Source organism: Cynocephalus volans, chromosome 12 (assembly GCF_027409185.1).
Source record: "Cynocephalus volans isolate mCynVol1 chromosome 12, mCynVol1.pri, whole genome shotgun sequence".
NCBI classification, from domain to species: Eukaryota; Metazoa; Chordata; class Mammalia; order Dermoptera; family Cynocephalidae; genus Cynocephalus; species Cynocephalus volans.
In genome coordinates, this window is record NC_084471.1 from 24,296,402 (window position 1) to 24,316,586 (window position 20,185).

The 20,185-nt window shown below is 35.1% G+C and overlaps 1 protein-coding gene across 6 annotated transcripts in view; it reads left to right on the forward strand.

The window, feature by feature from the left end:
• ANKS1B (ankyrin repeat and sterile alpha motif domain containing 1B) overlaps positions 1–20,185 on the forward strand; it is a 1,093,604-nt gene that overhangs the window by 443,385 nt on the left and 630,034 nt on the right. For all 6 annotated transcript variants that reach the window (XM_063076110.1, XM_063076111.1, XM_063076113.1 and 3 more), the window contains exon 11: positions 10,418–10,554. In XM_063076110.1, coding sequence (XP_062932180.1) covers positions 10,418–10,554 — 137 coding nt within the window. The remainder of the gene's footprint in view (positions 1–10,417; positions 10,555–20,185) is intronic.

The following is a 20,185-nucleotide window of genomic DNA, read 5'->3' on the forward strand; positions in this document are numbered from 1 at the left end:
GAGGTTGCGGAGGAAAAGGAACTCTCATACATTGTTGGTGGGACTGCAAAATGGTGCAGCCTCTATGGAAAATGGTATGGAGGTTCCTCAAACAACTGCAGATAGATCTACCATACGACCCAGCTATCCCACTGTTGGGAATATACCCAGAGGAATGGAAATCATCAAGTCGAAGGTATACCTGTTTCCCAATGTTTATCGCAGCACTCTTTACAATAGCCAAGAGTTGGAACCAGCCCAAATGCCCATCATCAGATGAGTGGATACGGAAAATGTGGTACATCTACACAATGGAATACTACTCAGCTATAAAAACGAATGAAATACTGCCATTTGCAACAACATGGATGGACCTTGAGAGAATTATATTAAGTGAAACAAGTCAGGCACAGAAAGAGAAATACCACATGTTCTCACTTATTGGTGGGAGCTAAAAATTAATATATAAATTCACACACACACACACACACACACAAAAACCGGGCGGGGGGGGAGAAGATATAACAACCACAACTACTTGAAGTTGATACGACAAGCAAACAGAAAGGACATTGTTGGGGGGGAGGGGGGGAGGGAGAAGGGAGGGAGGTTTTGGTGATGAGGAGCAATAATCAGCCACAACGTATATCAACAAAATAAAACTTAAAAAAAAAAAAAAAATGATGTATGGTTGCACATATTTTCTCCTATTTTGTAGGCTGTCTCTTCATTCTATTGGTTGTTTACTTTGCTATGTGGAAGCTTTTTAGTTTGATGTAATCTTGTTTGTCTATTTTTGCTCTTGTCTGTGCTTTTGGGTTCATATTCAAAAAATCATTGCCTGGACCAATGTCATGGAGACTTTCCCCTATGTTTTCTTCTAGTACTTTCACTAGAAAAGTACTTTCAGGTCTTATGTTCAAGTCTTAAATCCATTTTGAGTTGATATTTGTACAAGGTGTGAGATGAGTGTCTAATTTCATTATTCTGCATGTGGGTATCCAGTTGTTTCACCCCTATTTATTGAAGAAACTGTCCTTTCCCTGTTGTGTGTTTTTGGCACCTCTGTCTAAAATCAGTTGTGTGGATTTATTTTGGGGCTCCCTGTTCTGTTGCACTGGTCTATGTGTCTGTTTTTGTGCCAGTACCATGCTGTTTTGATTACTTTAGCTTTGTAGTACATTTTGAAGTCTGGTAATGTGATGCCTCCAGCTTTGTTATTTTTGCTCAAGATTTTTTTAGCTTTTTGGGGTCCATCAAGAAATTCTTAGTTTAACTTTAACACATGTCCAGAATCTAATCACTTATTATTAACTCAGATGCTAACACCCTGACCTCTAGCTTGGCTCATTAGTCTTTACTGATCTTCCTGCTTCCAGATATTATGCTGTATAGTATACACAAGCATACCCTAAAATATTTTTGTGGTTGACATTTTCTGTTTTTATTATTTGTTTTTTATTGTGTTCTGTTCTACTTTGTAAGTTTCTGTGGAATTGGTTCTACTTTATTTAGAAGTAGAAACTGCTTCTACCTTGACTATGACAATAGTCTTCAAGCTCTGCTCTCATGACCTCAATTATTTTTGCATACCTATGACATGCTAGCCAGCAGAAGGGCAAAGTAGCATCATTATGAAATTGGAATTCTTCTCTGCCAGTTACTGACAATATAACTTTGGGATGGGCTTCTCTGTAAAATGTGTATGGTATGATTTGAGGATTAAATGAGATTCAGTAAGTAAAGGAATTTAACATGCAGCCTGCACATAATAAATGCTTAATAAATTTTAGCTACTATTATTATTATATTACGCTTTCACTCCCTGCACAATCTTTAATATTTCTCATTGCCTACAGAATTAAGTACAAACTTATATATCAATAAAAACTTTCTTTTACTCACACAAACTTATCTCCAATTTCTTCCTAACATGAAATAACAACTTCAAATAAGCTCTTCCTACCTTTATGTCCTTAAGTCTTATGTTTTGTGTCAGCTTTCTTGCTTGAAAACTGAAGACTTTCCCAACCATCTTCCCTCCTAGCAACAGTCTTATTGTTCCTCCCACCCTGTTATTGTCCACCATGCTTCATTTATTTGTTGTCAGTTCTCAAGTTACATTGCATTATAATTTGTTTGCATGGGTTTTTTAAAAATTTTATTTTATTTTGTCAATATACAATGTGGTTGATTATTGTGGCCCATTACCGAAACCTCCCTTCCTCTTCCTTCTGCCCCCTCCCTCCCAGCAACCTCATATCTGTTTGCTTGCTGTATCAACTTCAAGGAATTGTAATTGTTGTGTCTTCTTCCCTCCCCCCCAGTTTATTTATGTATTTATTTATTTATTTTTAGCTCCCACAAATAATTGAGAACATGTGATATTTCTCTTTCTGTGCCTGACTCATTTCACTTAATATAATTCTCTCTAGGTCCATCCATGTTGCTGCAAATGGCAGTATTTCATTCTTTTTTATAGGAGAGTGGTGTTCCATTGTGTAGATATACCAAAGTTTCCTTATCCACTCATCTGATGATGGACATTTGGGCTGGTTCCAACTCTTAGCTATTGTAAATAGGGCTGCAATGAACATTGGAGAACAGGTATACCTTCGACTTGATGATTTCCATTCCTCTGGGTATATTCCCAGCAGTGGGATAGCTGGTTCATATGGTAGATCTGTCTGCAATTGCTTGAGGAACCTATATACTATTTTCTATAGAGGCTGCACCATTTTGTAGTCCCACCAACAATATATGAGAGTTCCTTTTTCTCTGCAACCTCACCATGTTTAATGCCACACTTAATTGTATACTTCTACAGGGCAGGAATTTAAAAAAAATTTCATAGACTTTATATTTAGCACAGTTTTAGGTTCATAGCAAAACTGGACAGAAATTAGCATTCACATATACCCCCTGCCCCCACGTGCACACAGCCTCCCCACCATCAACATCCCACACCAGAGTAGTACATTTGTTACAACTGATAAACCTGAATTGACACATCGTTACCACCCAAAGTTCATGGTTTATATTAGGGTTCACTCTTGGTATTGTACATTCTGTGGGTTGGACAAATATATAATGACATGTATCCACCATTTAGTATCATACAGAGTAGTTTTGCTGCCCTGAAAATCCCCTGTGCTTCCCTTGTTCATCCCTACCTCCCCCCAGCCCTGCTCTGAGATTCTTTTTAATTTATCTTTAGAGCATAATATAATGCCTGGCACATAGTTTCCCCCAAATAAATGTTTTTAGATGTGTGGTTAAATGAACAAAAAAAGGAAGAGATAAATTGAAGAGAATCAGAGCATCTTGTCATTGTCTTGCTGACTGATGTTTTGTCTGTTTCAATATGTACTCATACTTTTCTATCCTGCTCAGAAGACCATCCCACTTATTCTGAGTTGCCAATTCAAATCCTACCATATCTATTAAACCTTAGTCAAGAGTGTGCTCTGGACTTGTCTTATGAACTATCCATTTAATTCAATGTGTCACAGTTGAATTTTTTGTTTCATGAGCCCATCTGGATTCCCCAGCGAGGCTAAATTATATTTTTATGTGGTGGGTAGAATTTTATGGGAATTCATCCCCTTGTTTTTTATGAGCAAAAGGTGCCTTCATAAATTACTGCTTTTCATTTGGGATTGTAGACAGTGGTCATGAGAAACTTTCAGATCTACAAAGAATTTGCAGTTTCAGTCTCTTGCATCAATTCAGCTAATTGTCTAGGACAGAAAATTATTGGGAGCTAATTAGAAACCTAATAGAGAAGTAAACACTTTTTGCAGATTTGAGCTTGTGACAGTACTCATAAAAAGTTATAGGGGATTGCCAAGTTGTTGTTAAAATAGTATAGCTTTTCTGTGTGCTAGCAGAACTTATTGATAGAACATTTTCATCCTTTTCCAAATATTTTAAACAACCTAAAACTTTATCTTAGTTGTTATTTTGTTTTAGTATACAGATGAAAAGAAAACTTTACACATGGTGCTGATTTTCTAGTCACATTTTTCTTTATCTCCTTCTCCCCCACCCCAGTACTGAACATAAGGGAAGATTAATTTAGATTTTAAGTTCATTCATTTAGTTTTGACCATGTAAAGTGGTACACTTATCTGAGGTGATAATTTTGTGTTTCTCTGTATTATAAAACCATTTTGCACAAATATATGTTTTTCAACAAGTTTTATTCACTGGAATGCTTTTCTGTAGTTTGAGGTATTTCTGGAAAAAGTGATTTCAGGAGGCTTGAATTTGGATTTTATAAATTAGGGAGATACAAAACTCCTACTTTAAGAAAGATGAATACTCATTTGAAAGATTATGGGGAAAGCTTTAGCCCAATGATATCATAAAATTATACTCTTTTTAGCTAAGTTAAGGTTTTAGTTATTCATATGGTAGTGTATGTCTTTTTTTTTCTTTTAACATTTATTTGTACATATTTGTGGGTACAGTATGTTTCAAAACATTCATAACATCGATTCACTTAGGGTAGATAGCATACTTTTGTACCCCTTAATCCCCAACTTCCCCTCCCCAACTCCCCACCTGGCTTTTGGTAACCATTATTCTACTCTTTACTTCTGTGAGAACCACTTTTATTTTTTTAGCTTCCACATTGAGATCATGTGGTACTTGTCTTTCTGTGCCTGACTTACTTCAGTTAACATGGTGGTCTCCAGTTCCATCCATGTTGCTGCAAATGACAATATTTCATTTTTCTTTATAGCCAAATAGTATTCCATGTGTATATATACCATAGTTTTTTATCTATTCATCTGTCAATGGGCATTTAGGTTGATTCCATCTCTTGGCTATTGTGAATATTGTTGCAAAGACCACCTTCACCAGCATTTGTTGTTTTCTGTCTTTTTGATACTAACCATTCCAACTGGAGTAAGGTGGTATCTCATTGTGGTTTTAATTTGCATTTCCCTGATGATTAGTGATGTTGAATGTATTTTCATGTGCTTGTTGGCCATTTGTATGTCTTTCCTGAGAAATGTCTGTTCAGGTCCTTTGCCTATTTCAGATTTGGGTTATCCAGGTTTTTTTGCTGTTGAGTTGTTTGAGTTCCTTATATATTCCAGTATTAGCTCCTTGTCTGATGTGTAGTTAGCAAACACTTTCTTCCATTTTGTGGGATGTCTCTTCACTTTGTTGATTGTGTCCTTTGCTGTGCAGAAGTCTTTTAGTTTTATGTAATCCCATTTGTGTATTTTTGTTTTAGTTGCCTGTGCCTTTGTAGCTTGTTCAAAGAAACAGAGTCCACTCCCATTTTGTGTAGCTTTCACCATATGTTTTCTTTTAGTAGTTTCATAGTTTTCAGTCTTAAATTTAGGTCTTTCATCCATTGTGAGTTGATTTTTGTGTGTGGTGAGAGATAAGGTCTAGTCTCAATCCAGTTTTGGATGACCTTTATTTTCTTCTCTTGTCTAATTGCTCTGGCTAGGACTTCCAGTAGTATGTCAAATAAGAGTGGAGAGAGTGGACATCCTTGTCTTGTTCCAGTTCTTAAAGGAAGAGCTTTCAGCTTTTCCCCATTTGGTGTGATATTAGCTGTCGGTTTGTCATAGATGGCCTTTGTTGTGTTGAAGTACATTCCTTCTATGCCTAATTTTTTGAGAATTTTGATATGAAGGGATGTTGAATTTTAATGAAATGCTTTTTCTGCATGAAATGAGATGATTGTATGGTTTTTGTCATTTATTCTGTTGATGTGATGTGTCACATTTATTGACTTGTGTATGTTGAACCAACCTTGCATCCCTGAGATAAATCCCACTTGATCATGATGAGTGATCTTTTTAATATGCTTCTGGACTTGGTTTGCTATTATTTTGGGGAGAATTTTTGCATTAATGTTCATCAGGGATATTGGCCTATAGTTTTCTTTTCATGTTCTGTCCTTGTCAGGTTTTGGAATCAGGGTAATGCTAGCTTTGTAGAATGAGTTTGGAAGAGTTCCTTTCTCTTCAAGTACTTGGAAGAGTTTGAGAAGAATTGGTATTAATTCTTTTTTAAATGTTTGGCAGAATTCAGCAGTGAAGCCATCTGGTCCTGGGCTGTTCTTTAATGGGAGACTTTTTATTACTTATTCAACCCTATTACTCATAATTAGTCTGTTCAGGTTTTCTATTTCTTCTTGGTTCAGTCTTGGTAGATTGTATGTGTCCAGCTATTTATCTGTTATACTTCTCTATGTAACAGAGATGCAAAAAAGGATTACTCAAAGCAACATGAATGCAATGAGAAGCCCAAAGGGACTGCACCTCAGCAACACCTCTGTTAGAAGGAGAAAACTGGGTACAGCCCCGATTCAAAGTTAGCTTCCTTTTTTTATTGTAAAGACAAGTAAGTTTCATAAGAAAAATCAGTAGATTCAATCATTTCAAAAGAACACAAAGACATGGGCCATGTGACAAAAGTTATCTATGACTAAGTATAGCTTAAACAATGGAAACTAGTAACATCAGTAAAATTAACAACGTGACACTCCAAAGTACAATTTGTTAAAAGCTAAGTTGGTCAAACTGTGATCATTATCAAAAATATAACCTCTCGGGCCGACCCCGTAGCTCACTCGGGAGAGTGCAGCGCTGGGAGCGCAGCAGCGCTCCCGCTGTGGGTTCGGATCCTATATAGGGATGGCTGGTTTGCTCACTGGCTGAGCGCGCTCACCAAAAAGGACAAAAAAATATATATATATAACCTCTCTTTAAATGATTTAAGTAAAAGTTACATTCTTATGGTTAAATCTTAGTATAATTGTCTTTAAAGTTTCCATTACCAGCTTGCCCTTAGCAAGCATTTTTTCACATTTACCTCCAGCAATTCTTTAAAATCTCTTAATAAGATTTGTATGACAACCACCTGTCAGCTCTAAAATCATTGAAGTATACAATCTCATACCTAAGCAATGATTAGAGTTGATTAGATGGGCTGTTGCCCGGCTAGCTGTGGGCTTTTGCCCCCTGGCCAGAGACTTTTGCCTCATACACGTGTTACCTAAAAACCCTATTCTAAAAATCAAATGAGAATCAAGATTTCTAACACTCTACATTTATCTATTTTTTCTAGCCTTTTCAACTTGTTGGCATATAGTTGTTCATTGTAATCTCTAGTGCTCCTTTGTATTTCTGTAGCAGCAGTTCTGATGTCTTCATTTTCATTTCTAATTTTATTTATTTGAGTCTTTTCTCTTGTTTTCTTGCTATCTAGCTAATAGCTTGTCGATTTTGTTTATCTTTTCAAAAAACTAACATTTTTGTCAATCTTTTATGAGATTTTTTTGGTCTCAATTTTGTTTATTTCTGCTCTAATCTTGATTATTTCTTCCCTTCTGCTAATTTTGGGTTAGGATTATTCTTGCTTTTCTAGGTTTTTAAGGTGCAGTTAGGTTATTTATTTGAAATCTTTCAACTTTTTTGATGTAGATGTTTATTGCTATAAGCTTCCCTCTTAGTACTGCTGTGGCTGTATTCCATAGATTTTGGCATGTCATGTTTCCGTTTTCATTTGTTACAAGAAATTTTTAAATTTTCTTCTTAATTTCTTTCTTGACCCATTGGTCACTCAGGAGCATATTGTTTAGCCTCCATGTATTTACACAGTTTTAAGAATTTCTCTTCCTATTGTTGTCAGAGAATATACTTGATATAATTTCAATTTTTTACAATTTGTTGAGACTTTTTTTGTGGCCTAACATATTGTAAATCCTGTAGAATGTTTCATGTGCTAATGAGAAGAATGTGTTTTCTGTAGCTGTTGGATGAAATGTTCTTAAATGTCCATAAGGTCCATTTGGTCTATAGTGCAGTTTAAATCCAATTTTATTTTTTAATTGTTTTTCTGTCTGTATGATCTGTCCAATGCTGAGAGTGTGGTGTTGAAGTTTTCAACTATTGTTGTATTGAGGTCTGTCTCTCTTTAGATTTAATAATATTTGTTTTATATATTTGGGTGCTCCAAAGTTGGGTGTGTATATTTTTGCAATTGTTATATCCTGTTGCTGAATTGACCACTGTAACATTATATAATGACTTTCTTTATCTGTTTTTACAGTTCTTGACTTAAAGTTTATTTTATCTGATATATGTATAGTTACTCCTGCTTGCTTTTGGTTTACATTTCTGTGGAATATCTTTTTCCATCCCTTCACTATTTGTCTTTACAGGTGAAGTGAGTTTATTGAAGACAGCATATAGCTGGATCCTTTTTTTTTTATATGCATTCATCCATCTATATCTTTTAATTGGTGAATTTAGTCCATTTACATTCTAGGTTATTTTGAAGCTAATCTTATAGCTTTCATTAAGATTCTTCATTTGCCAGTTGTTAAGTAGTTTCTCTCCCTTTAAACTATCAACGTTCTGATTATCTATTTCATTGCCCTAAACAGTGGTTAGCTGTGCACCCCAAAATTTGTGCTTCCAAAGAGATGACTCCCAGATGAAACAAGATAGACAATTTATAGAACTAGTTCTAAATGAAGAAACAAAACAAAGGAAGGCCCAATTTAGGCAAGATGGCTAGGAAAGTACCTTAAACAAAGGTTAGGTTTGTTATGTAAACTTTAAGTGAATGTCTTCCCCATTGCAAAAGTTTCTAGTGATTTAGGTGCAGAGCAAGAAGAACATTTACAAACGCAAATTACCTTTATAAATGTAAATTTCTTTTACAAAGAGTTTGAAAATAACCAACCAAATGTCAGAAAGTTGTATTTTGGAGACAGATTTAGTTCCACAGTCAGTCTTTTTAATTTGCCTTATTTCTTAATTAGACTACTTACTTCAAGGTGGAGACTATAAGGAATATGGCAAAGAAAAGCATTTGTATGCCTGCTTGACCTGAAAGGGCCTAAATCTTATAAATACTTTGTCTAGCTTCTTTTTAGCTTTGGGTTGGGATAATAACAATCAAAAAGGTTGGTAGATTTAATCTTCTCATCAATTTGTTGCTTAAGCTTTTTATTTGATCTTTTGTCAACAGCCTTATAAAGAAGTAATACAAAATTTTGTAATGCTTTTTGAAATTTCTGGGTGGACCTAAACCAGTTGCCTGTATTTAAAATGCATGCTAGCCCCTTCAAGACCCAGAGCCACTCTTAAAAACAGCCAAAAGAAAGATAATGCCCTAATACTTGGCAACAGTCAGCGTAGCCACATATGGGCTGCAACCCACATTTCTGCCTGGCCATATTCCTGGGGCTCCCAGCATTTTGGTTGGCTGTCTGCATAAGCAGGCACTATAAATCATGTGCTCTGAACAGATAGAAAGTCAAGTCAAGTTCTCAGGACAAAGAACCAGATGAACAGGAAAGTGCAATAGCTGTTCATGGGAGAGAACAGATCAATCTTTGGATAATGGCCATCATAATTCTGAATTATTTTTAGCAAGATTTTGCCACTTTTGTAAATATTTTCAGCTTCTGGGGCCATAATTCTCACGCATGAAAAAGGCAGACATAACAGAAGGTAGAATACTCAAATCCTTAGAAATTAGGATCCCATTCTTATGTTTGATCTTGGGTCTCAGATGGTTTTGGCTCTGAGATCTCCTTGACTAACTTAGCCAATGATTTTCCAGTTTCTGTCTGTCCCAGTCAGACATCTGAGGCCTCCAGTATCTAAATGCACAATATAAAAAAGGAACCCACATACCTATGAATTCCAAAAGCTGAGTTCACAACCACTGCAGTAATATCCACTAACTTCACCTGCTGTCAGTTACCTTTAAAACTGTAGTCCTTCTTGCCAGTCACTAGTCAGCCAACACAAACCCAAAGGTCACAGCACAAACTAACCCATAGTACTTCAAAAAGCCAAAGAGATCAGGGAGCTCAAATGCAAGGAGAGCAGAGCTCAGTCCTGAATGCGGCCCACTCACAACTCTTGCGGCTTCATGAGGAAGAAGACAGTGGTCCTCCAAAAGAGGGGCTCAGTGGTGCTTTTTCCTGCATTCCTCAAGGGATCTCAGGGGTCATCAGCAGTCTCCTTCAGGTCCCTTCATCAGTAACCAGAACTATCAAAAAATAAAATTATGACAAATTTAAAGATCTCAATTGGCTTTATTGCGATTCTAGAATTGGGCAGCATGTTAGTCCATAAAATGGAATAAATGTTCCTAGTAGTGGCAGTCTTAAGAGCTATGCTGTATAATATGTCATTATGAATTGAATACTAATACTTTGTCTTCTGGAAACGATATTATAGGAAATGATATTTATTGTTTTAAAAGGAAACAAAGGATTCAATAAACATTATCTTTAAAATATACCGCTAAGCATATTCCTTGTTATTATCTTGTAACTGATACCAGTTTTAAGTTGAAATCTCCATTCACATTCATAAAAGTAATTTCAAGTCTTAAAAGGTAAACTGAGTGATTAGGTTCATGGCAGTTCTATTTTCATTCACAGATAATGCCTCTGAGGTAGCAATTACTGCTCCAGGAACTAGTAGCCATAGAAACAGCTCCACAGGCCCAACACCTGACTGCTCGCCTCCATCTCCCGACACTGCCCTCAAAAATATTGTTAAAGTTATTCGACCCCAGGTAAGTGTGCAGAATGACATCATCTGTACTATAATGTATTTTGTTTTTGAAGCATTGCATGTATATCACTTATGTTGCAATGTCTGGACTGTTATATGATATGTCAATGGGCTTTTAAAAGAAGGGACTCAGAAGAGGATGTTGGCTTTATTTGGAGCTGACAATAGACACTGAAATCTGTATTTGTTTTTGGAAAAATGAATCTTGTATATTACAAGAAGAAATAAGTGAAACAAAAATATGGCTACTTCACATCATTTTCTTTTCATATTTTAATAATTATGTACCAATTATTGAGCTATTAAATGTTTTCTGGTTTTTCTTGCTCCTTTTGTCTTGATGCCTCTGAATATGCTGCGTTGTTTATGATCGCTTCTCTATCCTCCACCCCAGTGGTTTTTTATATATTTTAAGTTCTCTGTTCCTTATGGTTTCTAACTAAAGTTGTCTGTTTGATATTGCGCCTCTCATTGCTCCTTATTTTCCTCCAGGGTTCACGTTTGTCTAGCTAGTCTCTCTTTACCCTTTGTCCTTTTTTCCATTCCTGTCACTAGTGTGCATGGGTTTCTTTCTCTTCTCCCTTTCTTTGAGTTGGATTTCCCAGTAGGCGGTTTGCAGGCAAGCTTTAGAAATATCATTGAGACAAGCTGTTCTGTGATATTTCATTGAAAATAGCATTTATAAAGCTGTTTGCATGATATTTTTGCCAACAGATGGACCCAGAACATGGAATTGGTCGTGTTCTCAACCTGGCACATTCTGAATGGGCCTCACAAAATGCAAGAGAGGGGGACTTTGGATCCAATCAATGCCATTCACCATCTACTTAGACATATAGTATAAACAAGTCTTTTGAGCCAATTTATAGGGCAAATGTGTCTTTTAAGATTATTTTGGTCTAAATGAGCAATGATTTCCTTAATATGTTCTTTATTATAACTTACTTTGGATTATTTTTATTATAATCCCCATCCTTATCAATAAAATGGCATTAAACTTCACATATACACTATAGTTTATAGAACACTTTTATATAAATTGTTTCACTTAACCTTCATCCATTCCAATGGAATTTATATTCCAGTGTTATAGATGAGGATATTGGCACTCCAAAGGGGCTAGCTTGTCCAACCAACTTGGAGTTTTTTCCCCCTTACTTTAATGTAATAATTTTTTCTTTTCATCCTGTTCAGAGGTTAGAAAAATCCTCATGAGGTTGTACAACTTGACACATCTTTATGAGTATGGAATTTATAGCTTTAGGGCCATTTAGACACAAATAACATTTTACACGGTGCCCCAATATATGGAGGAGGAAAATGTTTTCAAAAGGTCCTTTTTAAATTTTTTTTCAGGGTAATTTGATCTAGTCTGTTTGCTTTAAGAGATAAACCTCACTAAACTCGCATTTTGATGCTCTATGTCATATTTGTTGTCTTCGGTTTTCTCAATATATGAAGGTGTCTGGTGTTATTTATATCTACTACATTTCCGGCATTTAAAAAATATTTAGTTATTTATAACTTTTATATTTATATTTATATTCAGTCTTTTTATCCTGGGAATAACTTTTATTGTCCTATATATGTTAATAAAATTAACTTCTAAATATTACATTTTTATGCCAATGTAAATTTCTTAATGTAAATTCACTTCATCATTCAATTAATGAAAAACGATTTCTTTCTACTTATTCAGAATCTGTTCAGCTCCAAGAGACATTATTCCATAAACCTTCTCTGCATATTTTATGTTAGATTAGGTTAGCTTATTTTGGTAAACTTTGGAGAAAACTAGAGGTAGTATTAAAGCCAGAGGTTACATTTTGACTCTATTCCTTGGTTCTGTCAATTATTAAATGTTATGAAGGTAACTGACTCCACCTCTTTGTTAGATGCTATAATGATGATTTGGGGGGGTGAATAAAGTGAAAAAGTTAAGTAATTTAGGATGATGGAATTTAAATTAGAATCAATGCAACCTGTAAGTATATGAGGGTACTTCAAAAAGTTAATGGAAAGAACTATTATCTTGTAATTCTACTTTTCCCTTGAGCTTTTTGAAGTACTCTCGTATATGTAATAGAACAATAACAGCTAATATATATAATTGGGAAAGACAATAACTTTTATTAGGCTACTCTTCCTTCTGCCCCAGAGACTTTGGTGCACTACTTACTTCTGAGTACTGACTCCTGGGGCACCTCTTTCATGTCAGAGAGGAAGCAGTAGAAAATTCACGTGGAAGTTTTTATGAGGGAGTATTGGGAAAGGACATATAGTTTCAGGAAAGGGTTTGGAGACCGGAGGGGTACATAGAGGATGGATGGATGGATAGAATAGGAAACTCCCTGGTGTGTTCTGAGAAGTCATAGGTGTGTCAGGGATGAAAAATTGTTGAAATTTACTGTTCCAAAGAAAAGATAATTATTGATTAGCTTATATAGGAGCCTATATTTTCATCACAGCTTTAATATTCTAAAATGTTGGCTATTTCTGGCCTTCTGTCTGGAAATGCAAGAAATGTGAAGTTATATTGATTTATGGGTATTTAAGCACTTTTTAAAATTTACTAATTAGAAATTAATAACATAGTTGAAATGATAATTTCACTTTTAGAGCTGGTGATAAACTTTGAAAATCAAGATATAAACACAACCCTTATTTATCTATTTACATTTCTTTGTCTGTTCAGTCTTTTTATCCTGAGAAGAATGATATCAAATAAGAGAGATAAAGGCAGAACTTTCTGTCTTCTTCATTGAAAATAGATACTGCTTAGGTGCAGCAAGTTAGGTTATTTCCCCTTTGCCTCATGCATACCTTTATCTAGTTTATTTTAAACTCTGTGTAGATGGAGAGTATCATCGTAACCAAGGAGTCCTTGCTTGCTTGCTTGCTTGCTTGCTTGGCAGGAGCTAGCCAGTGCGGGAATCTGGGGCTCTGAACTCATGACCTTGGTATATATTAGGCCGCACCCTAACCAGTTGAGCAATCAGCCAGCCCAGAGTCCTTGCTTTCAGTACGAGATAGGGCTGATTACACATTGCATGTGTTTCTCATTAGTGTGGTAATTGCTTGAAAGCGGCAGACTTTCCAATGCTTTATTGAGTTTGTTTTTATTTGGCATATTTATTAACTCACTAAGTCACAGCTGTTGGTTCTGCGTTCCATGTTTGATCTTTCCACCTTTGCTTCGTTGGGTTCTTTCATGTCTTAACATTATCCGAATTGCAAAATATTCTATTTCTAATTTGTAGCGACCACAGTGTTTATATACTACTGGTTTCTCTTTGTTTCCCTCTAGTATATTAACACACAAGGCTACGTTCATTTACTTATACTTGAAAATGAAATTATTTTTACCCTTGAAAAAATATTTGAAACTACTTGAAAAAAGTTATCTTTGAAAAAAATATGAGAATGAGGTGGCTCTTTTGACATACCAGTTCTCTTCTTTCTGCTACATAATTATGTGTTACTTGTTGGCTTTTTTTGTTTTGTTTCGTTTCCTAGCGAAGCATCTTTTTTTTTTTTTCCAATTGGAGAATAAAATACACACAGATTTTAAGTATACAGTTTGATGAACTTGTATACTAGATATGTAGGTGTAACTCCACTCAAAGCAAGGTATAGAGCACTGCCATCACCCCAGAAATTGTCCGCATGCCCCCTTTTAATCAATTACCCTCATTCCCGCCTCAGAGGCAAGTACTTTCTGGAATAGTGTTTCCTATTCTGGACTTTATATGAATGGAATCCTACAGTGAGTGTGGTTTTTTTTTTTTTGTCAGTGTTTGATTTCTTTCACTCAATTTAATGTTTTTGAAATTCATCCATGTTGTTCCTTTTTTTGCTGAGTAGTATTTCACTGTATTAATACAATATAATTTTTTATCCATTCTCCTGTTGACTGACACTTTTGTTGTTTCCTGTTGTTTATCATTAGAGTGAATATGCTGTGAATGAATACACATATACAAGTCTTTTTTTATAGACATATATTTTCAAACTGACACATACAAGTGAAATTGTTGGGTCATAGGGTAGAGGAATAGGTAACTTTATAAGAAATCTCCCAACAGTATTCCAAAGTAGTTGTTCTGTGTTATAATCATCAATAGCAATGTGTGAGAATTTTAGTTTCTCCACATTCTCACCTTTTAAATTTTTTTATTTTAGCCATTCTTAAGGGTGTGAAATAATTTCTTTTTATGGTTTTAATTTGCATTTTTCTGGTGATTAATAATACTGAGCACCTTTTCTTGTGGTTATTGCCCATTCTTATGTCTTTTTTTGAGAAGTGTCTGTTTACCTCTTCTTTATGGGATTCCTCAACTTTCTAATTGTTCACTTTTAGTAATTTCTTTATAAATTCTCCTGTAACTCCAAAAGATATGGGTCCTTTGTCAGGTGAGTGCGCTGAAAATACTTTTGCCTAGTCTGTGATTTGCCTAAATATTTTCTCAAGTGCCTTCTGATAAACAGAATATTTTAATTTCAATGAGGTCCAATTTATCAATTTTTTCTTTTATGGTTAGTGTTTTTTGTGTCTTGACCAGGTTGTGAATATATTCTCGCATATTTTCTTCTGGAAGCTTTCTGGTTCTGGCTTTTAAATTTAGTTCTATAATCCATCTCAGATTGTTTTGTGTATAGTGTAAGGCAGGAATCAAGATCTATTTTTTGTTACGTGGAAAAAGACTTTTCTTTCCTCATTTAATTAATACTTCAGTATTGTTTATTACTTTCTCTTTCCAATTGTTTATTGTTGGTATATAGAAATGCAATTGAGTTCTATATTACCTATTTAATTCCATTTAAAAATTATAGTAGTTTTTGGTTTTAAAAAATAATTTCCATAGGGTTTTCTTGCATCACCTGAGAATAATGATAGTTTTACTTCTTCTTTTCTGATATTTATGCCTTTTATTTCTTTATTATTACTGCTGTGACTATAATGAAATTGTGCATTGAAATAGTTAAACCAAAAATTCTTGGCTTATTCCTTATCTTTGGGGGAAAGCAGTGTTTTAACATTGACCGTAAAATAAGGTGCTAGTTGTTTTGTATTGTATGCTTCTAGTTTGCTGAGAGTTTTTAGCATATAAGATGTTTAAAAATTTTTTGCTATGACTATTTGGTAATCATATGACTTTCTTCCTTTTTTTTCTGTTGATGTGGTAAATTACATTGTTTTATTTTGAATGTTAATTTAACTTTGTGTTTCTGAGATAAATAGCACTTGGTATGATGTTTTAATCCTTTTTACGTAGTGCTGGATGAAAGCTCGGTAAAGCATTAGATGTGGATAGATGGATTGGATATAAAGGAGACAAAGATGACTAATAATTTGAGACTGATTGACTAGGATTTTGGAATGACATTAATAGAAATAGGAAAGATTTGAACAGAAGTTCATTGTGATGGGAGAAAAGATGGTATGATAAATTTGGTTTTGTAAACTTATTGAATGTGAAGCATGATATGCAAATTGGAAATACTGGTGTGGAGTTCTGGAGAGAAGTGGACGTTTAAGATAAAGAGTTTACTTTAATTTAGAAAATTTGATAGTGAAGGGAGATAGAATGCTGGCAAATGTTTACACTCAAGGAATATAATTAATATTTGTTGATTATGTAATACAATATAATATTCCTAATTTTTTTGGAATAAATTTTATCTTCATTTTATAGATGAGGAAATTGAGAACCAGAGAGTTTAAGTAACTTCTTCACATGTACCTTAGAAAGAAAGCCTTAGCAAAGGAGAAAAGCATTGTGAGATATAAAAGAAGGAAGACAAATGTTACTATGGATGCAAAGGAAGAAAAGAAAATTGAAGAAGGGATAAGCCAAAATTGTCACATTTTGCATGGAGGTAGAAGAGAAAGGAGACCAAAATGTCACTGTTTTTGGCAATCACGAGGACAAAGACCTTCAAGAATGCAGTTTCCCTCAAGTGGAGGAGGTAGAAGCTTAAGATGCAAAGAGTTGAAGAGTAGGAAAAGAGCAATGCACTGATTGTAGATTAGTCTTTTGAAAACTTTGACAGTAAAAAGAAAGAAGGTAGTATGACAGCATCTTAAAGGATGAGCAGAGTTGAGGAAACAGTTTTTGTGTAATTTCAGGATGCAGGAAATTAAAACTGGTTGGAGAGAATGGGAAGGAGGAGACTAAAAGTTGATTGGAGAGACATGAGTGATGGGGACTGGAATGTTAAATATTATAATAGGAGGCTGTATAAATATAATTAGTTCTGAAGTTCAAACAACCTGACATAACAGTTGTCAAAGCACTGTTTCTTGATCTGTGCCTTTGGTAGTGGTTTAGCTGGATAGGTTTTTCTACTCCTTTTCCCTATTCCATGACATGAATCAAGTTTAAAATAACAGAAGAGAGCTTTTGAGAAGTGACCCAAGGAGGAAGCAGAAAAAGAAGCCATTTTAGTACAATACCAAACAGGTACTTATTATTGAGCAGAGACTTTTCATATAATGAACATAGGTAGATACTAAAAGGAAGTCAATCTGGAAAATTTGAAATTCTGCGCTGTGGTCTGAATGTTTGTGTTCCCGTGTTCCTCCAAAATTTATATGTTGAAACCTAATCCCCAATGTGATAGTATTAAGAGGTGGGTTCTTTAGGAGGTGATTAGGTAGGTCTTGAGGGTGGAGTCCTCATGAATGGGATTAGTTTTCTTATAAAAGAGGTTGTTCACTTTTCCACCATGTGAGGAAACAGTAAGAAGTTGGCAGTCTGCAGCCGGGAAGAGGGCCTTCACCAAAACCTGACCATACTGGCACCCTGATTTTGGATCCCCAGCCTACAGAACTGTGAGAAAGAAATTTGTTGTTTTAAACTGCCCAGTATTTTATTATAGCAGTTAGAATAGACTAAGACATTCTGATTGTCTTGAGGTGCTCCTGGTACCATCCAGACCTCACCACATAAAATTTCATCCTAAGTGGAATTCAAAAGTCAAGCTACATTCTTTTGCAGCTAATGAGGGACCCAGCAAAAAGAAGAAAAAAGTCCATACAGGTAAAAGAAAAAGATCAAAGGCCCAGATCTCTCAAGAGACTAAAGGAGATGATTTGAAGAAAGAGGTGTCACTTCTGAAATCCTACCCATGATAACTCTTTAGATCAGGTGCCAACGCAACCAGAAAGACATAAATTTTTTGGATGTTCTTCTGGACCTTGTATGTGCTTAATGAGCTAACACTTACGTGGCTTAATAATCAACCAGACCATCTCTCCCTGCCATTATTAGGAGTTTAAAACTGGGGTTATATAAAATTCTTGCCAAATCTGGAATAACATTTTACTGGGCACTGTGGGGTTATAGAATACATATGCTAAATTTTAAAATTAGAAATGAGAGTGGGTATGTAAAAAGCAGAGGCATATAACTCAAAAAGAGTACAGAATATTGTATTGGGTTGCCACAAAAATAGATAAGGAATAAGAACTTCAGAGAGGTAGTCTTTAAAAATATATATTTATTATTGAATATTGAGCCTTTTATTTCTGTTACTGAGTATGTGTTTCATTTATTTCTTACAAAAATACTATTAGGTAGGTAACTTTTCTTTCTTTTACTGATTGGGCCTGAGGCTTAGAGAGGTTGAATAATTTTCTCAGTGTTAGAGAGCCACTGACTGGAAGAACACTGACTTCCTAACTGCAATAGTTGTCCTATTAAGGCTAATTAGCTCATTAGGAGAAAATTATTAAGGAGGAATACTGATATTCCAGAGGGATTAAGTTTGGGAGGAGAATAATAGATTGGAAAAAGAAGGGCAAAAACACAGATGGCCAAAGTTGTAGCCTAAAGGAGAAAACCAGTGAAGGTTGTATTCAGTAGTTTGGAGACTTGCAACAAAAGCTAAGTGAGGAGAGAAGGCTGAAAACAAAATGATAATAATGATAGACAATAATATAAGGTAAAACAAAGAGCAATTTGAAAGGGGAAAAAAAAATTGAGAAAGAAGCCGATGGGACCCAACAATTGACCAGTAGTCGTCAACAAATTAGAATTTCCTGAGAAGCTTTTTAAAAAGTGCCTGGGCCCCACCCCAGACCATTTAAATCAATCTGTCTAAAGGCAAGTATTTTTAACATCCCATTCATGGATAAGCTATGGATGGTGTGTGAAATTCATGGAGTCCTCTGCAATATTTTGCTCACAGGTGCCTTTTTTTAAAGAATTAAATTCTGACTGTGCTTCTGTCACATGCCATCTGTGTAACCTTTCTGACCCTCAATTTGTCAGCATAGGGAGGAAGGTCTTGCCTGCTTCTCAAGGACGTAGTAAGGCAGACCAGATGAAATATGCCATGGTGCTGTGTAAATTGTAAAGCCCTGTAGTGACCCTGCTTGTTATCATAATGGTCATGAAATCATGTCAGCCACATTTGAAATAAGACCTTTGAGAGACAAAGCTCTCACTCTTAGTCTCCCTGTCTCATTCATGAGTGACTCCGATGATGGCATCTTCAGCTTTTAGAAAATGTAGCTGGGAGCCTTTTTAAGTTCCTTAAATCATTTGAATCTATTTAAGATGATGTTGGCTAAATATGGAGTGATTCCCACCTCCAGCATCTCATTCCTTAGAGGCATCTGCATAAAAGAGCCACAGGAAGTAGAACCCCTGGAATTCAGGAACCCAATGAAGATAAATGGCACAGTATTGGGTCAGGTTGACCTAATGCAGGGAAGAGAAAAGCCAGAATCCAGAAAGCATCCATTATTAACTGCATCTTCCATTAATGATTAAAACCACCATTAATCCATATAGTGGCCGTGTCAATCATGCACCAGTAGAATATTATTCTTCCTCATTTCTTTTAATTTGATGAAATCTGTGCTAAATTTATCCACCAGGAATATGGGGAAATTATTTGTTATTGACACTTTCTACATGTAAAAAAACTTTACATCTTTTCTAGGTATAAAATACAGTTCTCTCTGTGTTTTATGCACACATTACCATTGATATGAACAGTCTTTATTAGTATTGTGTTCTTCTTTTGTGTTATCCAGATTTTCTTCTTCCATAAAAATGCATAAAAATCTCAGTGGATGTTATTCTTTGGCATGTCTTTTTCCCTAGAGCATCTCTAGACAGTCTGAATAAGAATGCATACATAAAAAAATTCTCTGGGAAAAATTTCCTTGAAAAATAAAATGTTCAGAAAGTAGAGTTAGCATTATTGCTTTAAATATCTTAAGTGACAGACTAGAATTTGAAATTGAATCTCATCCTTCCTACTTGGTCACTTGTTATTGACTTGCACTAGGTAAAGATAAAAGTCCTCAGTTACCTCCTACCTCTAAATAAAACGGAACCTGTTTGACTGCATGATGAATAATATACCTAATATATGAACCTTAAGCTAATCATCTCAACTTCCTCATCTCACCTGTCCTAAAATTCTGGAATTTAGCTATGGAAATACCACAGAGCACACCATTATTCATTCATTCATTCATTCACTTAGTAAATATAGTTGAGTGCCTATCATATACTGGGCATGTTAAATGATTTGAATATGAAAATGACTATGATATAGATTTTACCCTAAAAGAACTTTTAATGAGGGAGACTTCTGTCTAAACAGATAACTTT